Source organism: Quercus robur, chromosome 7, assembly GCF_932294415.1.
Source record: "Quercus robur chromosome 7, dhQueRobu3.1, whole genome shotgun sequence".
Lineage (NCBI taxonomy): Eukaryota > Viridiplantae > Streptophyta > Magnoliopsida > Fagales > Fagaceae > Quercus > Quercus robur.
The window spans coordinates 38,295,664-38,308,746 of record NC_065540.1 but is presented as its reverse complement, the minus strand read 5'-3'; the positions used below and the strand labels follow the sequence as shown (position 1 = coordinate 38,308,746).

At 33.7% G+C, this 13,083-nt stretch overlaps 1 protein-coding gene and 1 long non-coding RNA gene across 2 annotated transcripts; one reads left to right on the top strand and one right to left on the bottom strand.

Moving 5' to 3' along the window:
- Nucleotides 1-3,333: 3,333 nt before the first annotated feature.
- Nucleotides 3,334-7,642, top strand: LOC126693338 (uncharacterized). Its single transcript, XM_050389281.1, has 3 exons — nt 3,334-3,798; nt 6,243-6,472; nt 7,168-7,642. The coding sequence occupies exons 1-3, from the start codon at nt 3,471-3,473 to the stop codon at nt 7,444-7,446; spliced, it is 837 nt and encodes a 278-aa protein (XP_050245238.1). The 5' UTR covers nt 3,334-3,470; the 3' UTR covers nt 7,447-7,642.
- A 2,758-nt stretch (nt 7,643-10,400) lies between these two features.
- Nucleotides 10,401-11,426, bottom strand: LOC126693340 (uncharacterized). The gene is made up of 2 exons (XR_007645309.1): nt 11,135-11,426; nt 10,401-10,611 (listed from the first exon to the last, which is right to left on the bottom strand). It is a non-coding gene; the product is annotated as an uncharacterized LOC126693340 (long non-coding RNA).
- Nucleotides 11,427-13,083: the final 1,657 nt, after the last annotated feature.

Sequence of the window (13,083 nt, the reverse complement as noted above, 5' to 3'; positions counted from 1 at the left end):
ATTTATTCTTTGCGAATGACTTAGTTTTATTCGGGAAGGTAGGTGGGATGAATTGTGTTGCTATTAGAGATGTTCTTGGTGAATTTTGTGGCATGTCGGGGCAATCAGTGAGCATTACCAAGTTAAGAGTGTATTTCTCTCCTAATGTGGATAGGGATACAAGAGAATCACTATGTGATATTCTTGAGTTTGCATCCACGCCCTCTCTTGGCAAATACCTTGGGTTTCCCATCAAGCATCCGGGTACCACCACTCATGAATTTAATTTTATCTTGGATAGAGTCAAGCAAAAGTTGTTGGGATGAAAAGCTAACATGCTGTCCTAAGCTGGTTGGGATGTTTTGATTCAAGCTTCCTTGGCAACAATTCCTTCTTATGTCATGCAAGGCACTTATTTACCAGAAAGAATTTTGGATGGCATAGATCGGGTTAATAAAATTTTTTTACGGGGTTCATTAGAGACTACGAGGAAAATTCATTGGGTTGGCTGGCAGAAAGTAACAAAACCTAAAGAAGAAGGTGGGCTGGGTTTGCAAGAGGCGAAGGGTAGAAACATTGCACTCCTTGCTAAGTTGAATTGGAGGTTTCATACAGAAGATGGTGCTTTATGGGTGCAAGTGCTGAAAAGAAAATATTGCAGCAATAGGAGATTAAATGCTGTTAATATGGATAGACTGCCTTGTTCCTAGATTTGGAGAGCCATTAAAAAGGGTAGGGAAGCTTTTAACAAAGGCAGCATGTGGATGGTTCATAGAGGCAGTACACTCATCTTTTGGTTAGGCAACTGGACATGTAAAGGTCCTATCCGTAGCCTTATTCATGGCCCTTTAACCCGTGAAGCAAGCCAATGGAAGATTAAAGATGTATTGACGAATGGAGGATGGGATTGGAATCGAATTCCCCTTGAGTTTACACCTGAAATTAAATTGATCATCCAATCCATTCCTATTTCTTTAGTGGATGGAGGTAGGGATAAGATAGCTTAGAAGGGTAATGCAAGAGGCATGTTTGATCTCAAAAGTGCCTACTCCTTTGCTAGAGAGGTGGATGGTGTGGGTATTATAGATGCTGGTAGGATATGGAAATTAGAGACACTCCCTAAAATTAAGACTTTCTTATGGAGATGTGTTCACAGTAGCATAGGAGTTAAAACTTGTCTTATTATGAGAGGATTTGTGGATGAAGAAGGGTGTCCCATCTGCCAAAGAGAACCGAAAACCATATTGCATGCCCTTAGAGATTGTCCAAGGGTAAAACAAATTTGGGTTTAGCTGGGTGTGAAGGAAACAAGTAGTGAATTTTGGAGGAGTAATCTACATAATTGGCTACAAAACAATGGGAAAGTGAGCTGCAGTCTTATACAAGGGAAGCCACCATGGAGAATCATGTTCAATTTTGCTGTGTGGAGCATTTGGAAGAGTAGAAATTCTTTTGTCTTTAATAGGAAGAGTCCAAATCCAAACCTGTATAGGGAGATTTACAACCAAGCTGCAGAGTATATGTATTGTGTCACTTCACCACGAAACCTAGTCTGCAAAATTAGCAAGAGAATCCGGTGGGAGAAATCTCCAATAGGGTGGAAAAAATTGAACACTGATGGCTCGGTTATAGGTTGTATGGAGCGGACTGGATGAGGAGGAGTAGTTAGGGATGAACGGGGGAATTGGGTTGTAGGTTTCATAAGATATGTAGGAGCAACTAATAGTTTTACTGTTGAACTTTGGGGGCTTAGGGATGGTCTTATGTTGTGCTGTAGCTTGAATATCCCCTGCCTTATTGTTGAGATAGATGCCAAAGTGGTTGTGGATGTCTTTCAAAATTCTAACTATGTAAATCATATAATATCTCCCATTTTGGATGATTGTAGGATGACCAGATTTCAGTAAGTTCAAGTTAAACACTGGTGCGCTGATTTGATGGCTAGACTAGGGGCTGATCAAGAGCTAGATTACATTTTGTTTTCAAGTCCGTCTATGGACTTAGCTAAGGCTTTGGAGGATGATTGTAATGGTGTCTTCTTTAACAGACTTTGTACTAAATTGGATGTAGTTTTTTGATTTAATGATATCGTCTTTTAACCAAAAAAAAGAAGAAGAAGAGTAATGCTCAAGACATAATTTTGTGCACAACTTTGTGCCATAACTCGCCACATGACGAGTTGTGAGTGGTGAAAGTGTGATGGTGGGCCATATGGGGACACACTTCCACCACTTACAACTCGCCACATGGCGAGTTGTGACACAAAATTGTGTCCTGACCATTACTCAAAAAAGAAAGCTGTACCTATACTTGACTAGAAATAAAATAAGATTTGCAAAGAAAAGCTGCTAGCTTCCACTTTTTTCTTTCTATCACGTTTTTTCTTTTATCATTCACTTTCATTCATTTGTTATGATTGTACAATGGGACAGATAATGTACAATGAGACAGATAATGAGTGGTAGAGAGAAAATGATGTTACGCGATGAGCAGTAGAGAGAAAATAATGGTTCATGTAATAGTGATGGATGTAACGGGTCACAAGTTAGCCGGGTCGAGTTGGTCCACAAAAAAAACGGACGGGTTGTGGGTTGACCTGTTTTTTTATTTCAGTTAAAAAATTCTAGTTCGGGTCAGGTTAAAATGTGACAATTCGGGTCGGGTCAACAAATTTTTGCCCGTTTTGCCATGTCTAAGGGTAGACAATCAATTATAATCTATCAAATTTGTTGCTTATGAGAGTTGTAATAAGTGTGTAAAAGTGTGAGTACAATTGTGTAAAAGTGTGTATACAAATGTGAGTAATTCTAATATCACAAAAAACACCATAATTTTTGTCATATTATCCTACATGATAGACCGTGAATAACTACTAGTTAGTTTTAGAATTTATCACAATATGCTACATATGACAATTGTGACAAGTGTGTGTACTAACATGAGTAATTCTAGGTTTTTTATTTTATTTTATTTATTTAATTTTTTGAGAGAGTTTCAACCTATAGCGTTCGCTCTTGATGATAGCTCTTTATCATCAGACTAAGACATCAATCAGTTTTTAGTGTAGGTAAGGATTGAACCCAGATCTCTTATTTAACTATCAAAGTCTTTACCGATTGAGTTACCAATTAAGTAATTTTAGCTAGTAGAACATAAATTACCATAATTTTTGCCATAATTATCATATGAAATACACTGCAATTGAACGCATGTGACTTTCAATTGCACGTTCTCTAAAGCTGTCTTTTTTTTGTCCTTCGCATTTTCCTTTTTCGTGGTACTGGGAGTTTTGGTTTTGGCTCCAAAAAGCTGTCCAGTTACATTATTTCAATTCTCACTCATTGCATCTTTCTACATTCTTAAAACGGTAATAAGTAAATTCTCCTAATGCTTTTAAAAATCTTAAACCATTCAGTATTAAAACAACAACTACACTTACAGCAAAGTTTGGTGATAACTGATAACTAGAGAAAACCAACAGAGTCACAGAAATGGCAGCATTGGCGTTGGAGGAATGGGGAGAACTAGAGGGAAAAGTGGTGATGGTGACTGGGGCTTCATCAGGCCTTGGCTTTGGCTTCTGTCTTGACCTCGCTAAAGCTGGCTGCAAGATCATTGCCGCTGCTCGACGTGTCGATCGACTCCAATCACTCTGTCATCAAATCAATCACCTCTCTTCTTCTTCTTCAGGCTCCCCAGGAGCTGTGGCCGTGGAGCTCGACCTCACTGCCGATGGACCCACCATCGAGAAGTCTGTACAGAAGGCTTGGGATGTGTTTGGCCATATCCACGCCCTAGTCAATAATGCCGGATTTCGAGGTACGAAGGAATATGTTTGATCCTACTTTGTTAGGTAGGAATTGTGCAACCACGAGCGTAGTTAGGATTTATTACTTGGAAAGCTGATATTTTGTATTTATATGTTAGTCATAATTCATAAATATATTGTATACAAAATGAACAAAATCAAATTATGACAATAATTTCTTGACTCAAATAATTGTACAAATATTATCTAATTTGCTATAAACAAGCACCAAAAAAACATTTAAAAAAAATCTTGAATCTTCTATAGATGTTATTATCAATGTTTCATTCAATAGAATTCATCCATTATCAATTTTATAGGATATGACAACCTAAATTCTCTCCTAGAAATAAATCAATGTTAGCACAACGTATTAGACACCTAAGTCCAAAAGTAAAAGACAAAAAAATAAATCCGAGATGATGGTGATGACAGAAAATTTTACTGATGAGAAAAAGATTAATTTTTTGGGGCAAAAAAATTGAAAAAACTCTTGAAGTTCAAGCAGTGCACAATGCACTTTCACAATTTAACACACAAAGAAGCTAGGAACACAGTGCATACTTTTGTATTCATAAAAGAAAATAAAAGGTAAGGACACATGGTGCCTAGGGATTTATTGAGTTTTAGTAAAAGTGTGTGGATGTAGAAACTAATATAAAAGCTAACAGTAGAGGCTCTATTAAATTTATAAACCATCATACAGAGGATTTCAAAGTTTTGGGGGGCCATGTTACACGTCACACATACCTTCGCCCTTTCGAGCGAGTTGTACTGATTGTGAGTAACGACTATCTCTAAAGCCAATAATCAAACATAAATTTTAGGACCAAACTGTTTTTATCATCATTTGCCACAGCTATTAAACGTGCCTATCATAAGCGGAGAAAAAAATGATGGTTCAATTAAAAGTGACGGTCAATCAATCATAATTTATTTAGTAGGATAGTTGTGAAAAACAAATGTGGTTAAGACTGTGGCTCTAAAATAACTCATAATCAAATACTCCTTTGACTATATGGGGCTTGAGTCACCAAATAAAAAAAAAGCTAGTCAATTGCAATAAAACTCATCACATTATATATATATATATATATATATGTGGTTAATGGGTGTTTTTGCGGTATTTATTAATGAATTATTTTATAAAATATTTAATACTATGTTTATGAGAAATATTTTATGGGAAATATAAAAAGTCACCTAAAAGGTTAATTATTTTTTTCATTTCTCATAAAAAGTCTATAAAAATATTTCATAAACTAATATCCTACATCTTATATTGTTGTGACTAAGCTTTGTTGTTGTTGTTGATGACTGCAATTTATTAAAAAAAAAAAAAAAAAAAACTCAATCCTAAGTAATGCACTTTAAACACTTGGTAACCGGATCCATTAAAATATAATAATTTTGCTTATTTATCCTAGTTCTTTGGTGGGTCAGTGAGGCCAAAAGTCAACATTGCAGAGTAGTATTAGCTATCCTTAATCCTTATATACAATGATTGTTGATCTCATTGGGGTGTTTGAGGGTTGAATGGTAGAACTGTGAATCTGTGCAAGCTTGCCTTTTCTGCTACTATTTACCATATTTTGACTTCAAAAAATTGCCAGATCTATAATGGTTAAGTGAAGTCTTAGCTGTTCAAGGCAATTAGAGATGATGTTTGTGCTTGTGTTGAAAGTTATCAATAGTTTCTCAATGGCTGCCTGTCCGATTGTGTTCTTGGATTGATTGCTTATTCTGTTGGTTTGGAATGAAAGTGGAGGTTGCCCCATGTTTGTCACTGGCAAATACCGATAGTCCAACAAACTAAAGTTAGTAGGAAATAATAAATTTAATCATTTAATCTAATGCTCTCTCAAGCACGAGGCTAAACTGCTCTTATTAAATGGGGCCAAAGAAATTTTTTTAAAATGAGAGATATGGTGGAAACGTGGACTAAACCCAAGACCTGTATACCATGGTAAATTACTAACAGCCCCAAAAGCTTAATTTATTAAGAAATTATGAATTTTATCTTCTAATCTAATAGTCACTAGTAAGCTGTTGCTCATTTTTTTACTCTCTAAATGAGGCGCAGTCTGCTCTTCTATTTCTAGTTTAAAGCCCTTTACTCCTAGCTTCTTATTCTTTAAACACCTTGTACATGATTTTCACATGTGACTTCATTGTCTTGCTCATAAAGGTGAACGTTGTGTATATTTAAGGTAATCACACAGGAATGAAGTCAAATGGAAAAGTGTGATTTAGATGGCTTGGTTGGATCATCCCACAGTTGATTATTTAAGACTTACATCTTTGAGTTTTCACTTTTCATTCTTGAATTCACAAGATCAGTTGTGCATCTTGGAGTGTATTGTTAACATTGGATGTCAACCTGTCTGTTTTCGTTATTTGATTGTTGAAGGTTATTGCTGATACATATTTCTAACTCTTATGTGATGTACATTAGGTAATGTGAGATCTCCATTAGAATTGTCTGAGGAGGAATGGAATCAGGCTTTCAAAACAAATTTAACAGGAGCCTGGTTGGTGTCAAAATACATCTGCATACGCATGCGCGATGCAGAGCAGGGAGGATCAATCATAAACATATCTTCTATTGCTGGTCTTGACCGTGGGCTATTGCCTGGAGGTGTGGCCTATGATTCTTCAAAGGCAGGCCTAAACACCTTGACAAAGGTAATGTTGATTGCCATGCAACTCTTCCAAAATATTGGGGTAATACCATTGTCATGTTTTGTAATTGTTTGGAAACAAAATAATTACTATAAGATGAAAAATCGTAATAGAAAAAGAAAAAGTTCACTTCAATTATTTCAACAATAGGAAAACAAATGTATGCTTCTTTTTTACCATTTGGAGACAAAAAAATAAAAGAGTAAAGAACCAATTTCCAAGAGAGGAAGCTAGATAGTAGACACACAAATGAAGACTAGAGATTCTCTTCAGGTCAGGCATTTTCAACTGCAAGTCCTAAAGATTTTCACATTAATCCCCTTTGGAATTGAGTGTCAGAACAGACATAATTACCATCATACTGTATTTTCATGAAATTGGGACAGGTGTATTATGTCCGCTGACTGTTTGCCTAGATGTCTTTTTCTGTAACTATATGATGAACACATCAAAAACTTAATATTTATGGAATACCCTGCACTTATTTGGAGCTAAGAGCCAGTCTCTTTTAAGTCTTTGCCCATAGGAAATGTATTCTTATCAATTATCAGACTCAGACTAGTTTGTCTTTTATTTCAACTTTTGTGCCTCCTACTTTTATATAAGAGTGCTGCATAATATATGTGTGTGTTGTGTTGTGTTGGTTTTGTTCTTCTTGTCACTATTTTTCCATATAATGATGGTTCTACTTATAACAGGTCATGGCCCTGGAATTTGGTGTATACAAAATTAGAGTGAATTCTATATCACCTGGCCTTTTCAAATCTGAAATTACTCAAGGTCTTATGCAAAGAGATTGGCTGCGTAATGTGGAAAGGAAAACCGTCCCTCTAAGAGAGTATGGCACCTCAGATCCCGCATTGACATCACTTGTTCGATACTTGGTACACGACTCTTCTGAATATGTTTCGGGCAACATTTTCATTGTTGATGCGGGTGCCACCTTACCAGGTGTCCCTATTTACTCTTCCCTTTAAAGCGATGTACTGTAATGAGATAGAACCGTCGTATTTTTTTGGTTTCGAATTTTCTATCTGTGGCACTTATTTATGATCACCATAAGGGTGGTGTAGAGTTTTATGTTATACTAGTCGCGGACCTGCGCGTTGCGCGTGATAAATTTGTTTACGATAAGTTTATTATTATAGATTATTAATTATTAATATTTTTCTATGTATTGCTACTCAAGCTGCATTATATATGTTTGACCAATATATTGCAAGATTCATGGTGATTGGAGGTTTTGGTGATGGAATTAATTTTGTATTATTAGAGATTTGTATTCGGAATAGAATGAGGAAATTTTATTGTAGATTTTTATTTTGGAAACAAAATTTCTGCCATACTTGGTTGGCTAATTTGTACATTTCCAAGTCAATTGAGCACATTTTGAATGTAACATGTAATTCTTCATTTCCATAAGGGTAAGGGCATTCATGATCCCAATGACCCACTCAATTTTTCTTGCATGCTTGGTTTTTTGAGATGCGAAATGTGTTTGTTCCAAAAGTTGTATGCCGAAGGATTTGTCGATAGTTTTGCATCAATTGTTTTCCATCTAGTTGGTTTAGAATTAATGGCAATATTGGATCCATGAAGTCAAATTTTTTTTTTTTCAAAAATATAACAATGACTCTAGAATAGTGCACGACTTCATTGGATAAAGTTAATAAAAAGAGAAAATATAGGACTACAATATTTTGTGACACAATTTTGGACGTGGTAAATTGTGATTAGTAGAGAGAAAGTAGTTCATGTGAAAGTAATAGACATTAGTTGTGAATTTAAAATTGTGTACCTCATTTTGATGTTGCCTAAAAATTTTGGCAATTGTCTTCCAACATTGGAAAATATTTCGAGCAATAATTCTATAGGTAATTCATGTTATATGCTCATTTTCGTGATTGTGTAGAGAGTACTTTAATGATATTTTTGGTTTGTATTTTTGAAGTTATTTAGGATTGTAATTTACAGTGTTTTGCTTGTTTTATGGATGAGTGATTGTTTAAGTTATTAGCAATTATTTTTAGTTTTTGTGTGTGTGTGTTTGTGTGTGAATAGACGCCTTTCATATACCTTCCACTATAAAGCTTAAATCTTATAGTATTGAATATATATTTCAATTGTAACTTACGTTTAATGTCCTCCTCCATAAAGTGTATCATTATTGAGATGTTTTGATTTGAATTGATTTGGGCTACAAAATTTTGATCCGCCAACCTAGCAATGTCTTAAACAATTTTATAGAGTTTTCATTAGCAATCATATATTCCATGTATCTAAATGATCAGCAAATGATGAGGGTAGCAAATAAATTAACATGTGTCAGTTACTTTCATTAATGGAAAAATATCAGTTGTGGAGCAACCGAAAAGTTATATATCTTTTGTATAACAGAATAGTAAATTTTAGATTGAACATGTTACCTATTCAATAAATAGCTGTGACTCTATCTTAACAAACCTATGCCATACATCCACATCCTTGCTTTTTGTTCTTTAAAGCAGTGTAGAGAAGGTGAGAAGTTAATATTACCCCAAATGATTCTATTTCTAATGGCTAATGCTATCATTTATCTTACCTCCAACTGTAGGTCTCTTTTGTAATTCGAATTTCTAAGATATCACCATATCACAACCAGCATGAGTTTGATTTTCAGTTGAATAACAATTCTTATCCTTAACAATTAATTAGTATTAATTTTATTTTATAAAAAAGTCTAAAATTATATCACTAATAATTGTATATAACTATATATCACTAACTTAAATTAGATATCTATTGATGACAATGCAAGCATTGAATATTGCAAGAAGAAATAGAAAGAGAGCCGTCCAAACATAAACCCTGCATAAGTTGTATATATAAATAAATTATTAATAATTTTGAAATAGCTGAAAATTAATTAATATCCAGATCAGTTATTGAAGACAAAAGAAGAACCACTCCATATCTCATTTTGGAAGGAATGATTTCTCTGCAGTCCACAGCTTAGACATTAGATTTGAAACCTCTCAAAACAATTAAATTAAAAGGAAAATGAAAAAGAAATCAATTGGAGGAGTAATTGTTCTTTTAGTGCTTTCCTTTTCACCATATTCTTTGGAGATAAAAAACCCCATATGAACCGGTTTTTAGAGGATAAAAGTTAAAGGCCCCGTGAGAAAAAGAATTTTTATAACAGGATTTAGTCATAAAGAAGAATGATGAAAGAAATCAAATAAACAAAACAAACAGAAAAGTACTTTTCCAACACTAAAGAATTCTCAGTTCACATTGGCATAAAGTTCAATATAATAAATCCATCACTAACCACTTACATACCCTGACTAATTTCTAGAGCACCAGTGTATAGGTTGAGAAGACAGTCGTTGAAGTAGCATGTGAGGGATGTTCTAACACTAGTAACATAAAAATGCTTACGCAATGACTTGAGTTTCATGAATTCACAAATTCTTAAAATTGAAACCATGAATATCAAACCATGTCTAAACCAAAGACCATGATAAACACAATTATGCAGAAAAATTACTGCAGAAAATTCAAACACCAGGAATCATGTGTTGTAAGAGTAGCTAGGATGTGCATATATGCTGACAGTGTTGGTAATAGTGAATTGCATCTCAAAATATTATATAATTTCTCAAACCAGATACATTAACTGATTCACATCTAACCCGTTTATGAATCCAAAAGTCCAATTAATAGAAGTCCAATTCCAACGATAAATACTTAGCAAAGAAGTTTAGGTCTACCCTCTACCTCAGCTAAAAAGCAATTCGTTAACAACTTCCTAGGTAGTAGGTCCATTAAGATCGTATTCAGCACCTGTTTCGGTATCCACACCACAACAGTACCAATATGCCAAATCAGATCACATTTTGAACTGAGCAAACGAAAAATGAACAAAAGAAAAAAAAAAAAGTGACAATAGCAAAATAAGAACAAATCATTACTTTGTTAATGTTCACCTTCACTACACATTGAGAGCAAAACATTACTCATTATAATGTCACCAATGTTGAAAAGCAATTCATTAACAACTTCATAGGAAGTAGGTCCATTAAGATTGTATTCAGCACCTGTTTCGGTATCCACATCCACAACAGTACCAACATGCCAAATCCAGATCACATCTTGAACTGAGCAAATGAAAAATGAACAAAAGAAAAAAAAAGTGACAATAGCAAAATAAGAACAAATCATTGAGAGCAAAACATTACTCATTTTAGTGTCACCAATATCAATCACATTAGCACATTGATGATTAAACGTACAGTAGTCCCAAAGCGGAACAGTTTCATCACTACTGCTGGAATAAACCATGTCTAAACCAAAGACCATAATAAACAGAATTATGCAGAAAAATTACTGCAGAAAATTCAAATACTAGGAATTTAGAATCACACTAACAAATAGCGGAAGCAAAAACCACAGCACTACGCTAAGAACTTAGAGTCACAATAAGTCGTTGTAATCACATAGAATTTAAAACCCAACAATCTAAAAACTCAAAATGAACAAACCCAAAAGAGGTAGAGCTCCAATTAAAAAACCCAGCAATAAATAATTCAATACCCTAAAGCACGAAAGCCGCAGTAAGAAGGGGGAAAAAAACATCAAGCAAAAGAATAGAGCACAAAAGGAATTGAGGTTTAGAGATACCTTAGCAGCTTCTGTCAGTATTCATATAATGTAAAGAGAGGAAGATAAGAAGGAAGGAAGACAGAGAGGCTGCCATTAGAAGGGAGTAAGGCTGGCGTAAATTTAATGTGAAACCATAGAACAAAAGGTGGGGAAGGGGAAAGAACTAAAATGTGGGGAGAATGTGAAACCGTTGAAGGGGAAGGGGAAAGAACTAAAATGTGGGGAGACAGGAAATTGAAACCGTGTAACAAAAGGAAAGGGAAAACAAAAGAGTTTAAAGCGTGAAAACAAAGGGTTTTACAAAGTTTAATGTGAAACCATAGAACAAAAGGATTTTAGTTGAAAAGGCTTTGGGTTTGGGTTTTATGGTGGAATTAAATTTAGAAGAAGTGGGCTTTATGGTAGAGATAGGGCTGGAATTTATTTTATATTTATCAGCATTTTAAAATTGATAAAAACTATTTTAAAATTGTAGGATAAATTTAGAAAAGATGATGGAAATGACATGGCTGCTGATGTGGTTCAACGTGAGCGTAGCAACATTAAATACTACGCTTCAGCTTTTAGTATTACTAGTCGCTAACCCGTGCGATGCACGAGATTATTTTAGAGAAAATTATATATTTACTCTCTCAAAGTAATAATCATTTGGAAAGAATAAGATTTCATCTTCTACATACTATGGCTCAAAGCGTACTATGAAAGTATTATTATATTTGAAATGAAACTTAACAATTATATATCAATTATTGCAAAAAATTAGATTAATTGAATGATATATATATATATATGAATGCTTACTTTATGATAGAACACAAACCTTGATAGGCAAATATATCATTTAACTATTTTTTTATTCATTAATTTACTAATTAAAAAAAAAAAAAATATATATATATATATATTAATTTTCCTCTATAATCTAGAATGTAGATGATACTCATAATTTACATGAGCACAAAAAAGTTAAAATATAAGAGCTTAAGGGAAAAAAAGTATTAAGAGAATAAATTTGTCTAAAAAATATAAAGGAAGAAACTCATAATAAACCTTAGGGATAATAATTTAATGATTTAACTACTTTTAGAGATAATTTTATTGCTAAATTCATCCAAATAAGTTATAAACACCCCCACTTTCGCAAACTAAAGAAACTGTTATTCAAGTAATTGGTAGTAAATAGAGATACAACAGCTGCCAAAATGGCTTTTACTACAATATCTGAAAATTCTCAAGGAAATAAAGGCATGGGCTGCACCATTGCTTTCTTTGTTGGCCCCTTTGAAAGATATTATGCTATTTTCTCTTACTATTGCAACAAACAATGGAATGGTTTGTTTTTATACATGATGGCAGAACATAATTCTTAATGTACAACTCCTAATCTACACTTGAAAATATGTCTTAATACTTTTTCTTTATACATATCTTATTTGTTTTTGATATGACATGTTTTACTTTATAAATTATAGGCTTGAAATAGGTTTAGATATTCTAACTCAAGCTTAAATACTATTGAAGATTTACTCTAGCATAGTTATACGAACACAAATTTATGGTCACATGACATAATGATTTTGACTTGAGGCTAAGGAATTTTACTCTTCAAGTCTTTGTTTAATAATTACATAACTAATTGGAAAAGAAACATTGACTAAAATTTAGGAAAAACTTATTAAATAAAAAAATCATAATATTTTTAATGGATTGAACTAAATATGATCCTTTATAGATCAAATTAACAAAAGTAATTTCTAAGGCCAACCCCAAGTAATATGCTGAGTTTAATACATGATGATGATTCCTATTTTCATCTTAAACCCGAGGTTGAATAAATAAGAGATGAGCTGATGAGAAGGCTGTTTAGTCTTGGAGTTCACAAAAATCTTGGTTAAAAATTGAACCTCTATTTTCTTGATTCATTCACAAAAATTCTAACATGCCAAAAAGAATGCTCAATGTTTCAA

Coding starts and splice junctions, on each gene's coding strand:
- LOC126693338 (XM_050389281.1), top strand. CDS start 3,471: ATGGCAGCATTGGCGTTGGAGGAATGGGGAGAACTAGAGGGAAAAGTG. Junction 3,799..6,242: donor CAATAATGCCGGATTTCGAG/GTACGAAGGAAT, acceptor GATGTACATTAG/GTAATGTGAGATCTCCATTA. Junction 6,473..7,167: donor GCCTAAACACCTTGACAAAG/GTAATGTTGATT, acceptor TACTTATAACAG/GTCATGGCCCTGGAATTTGG.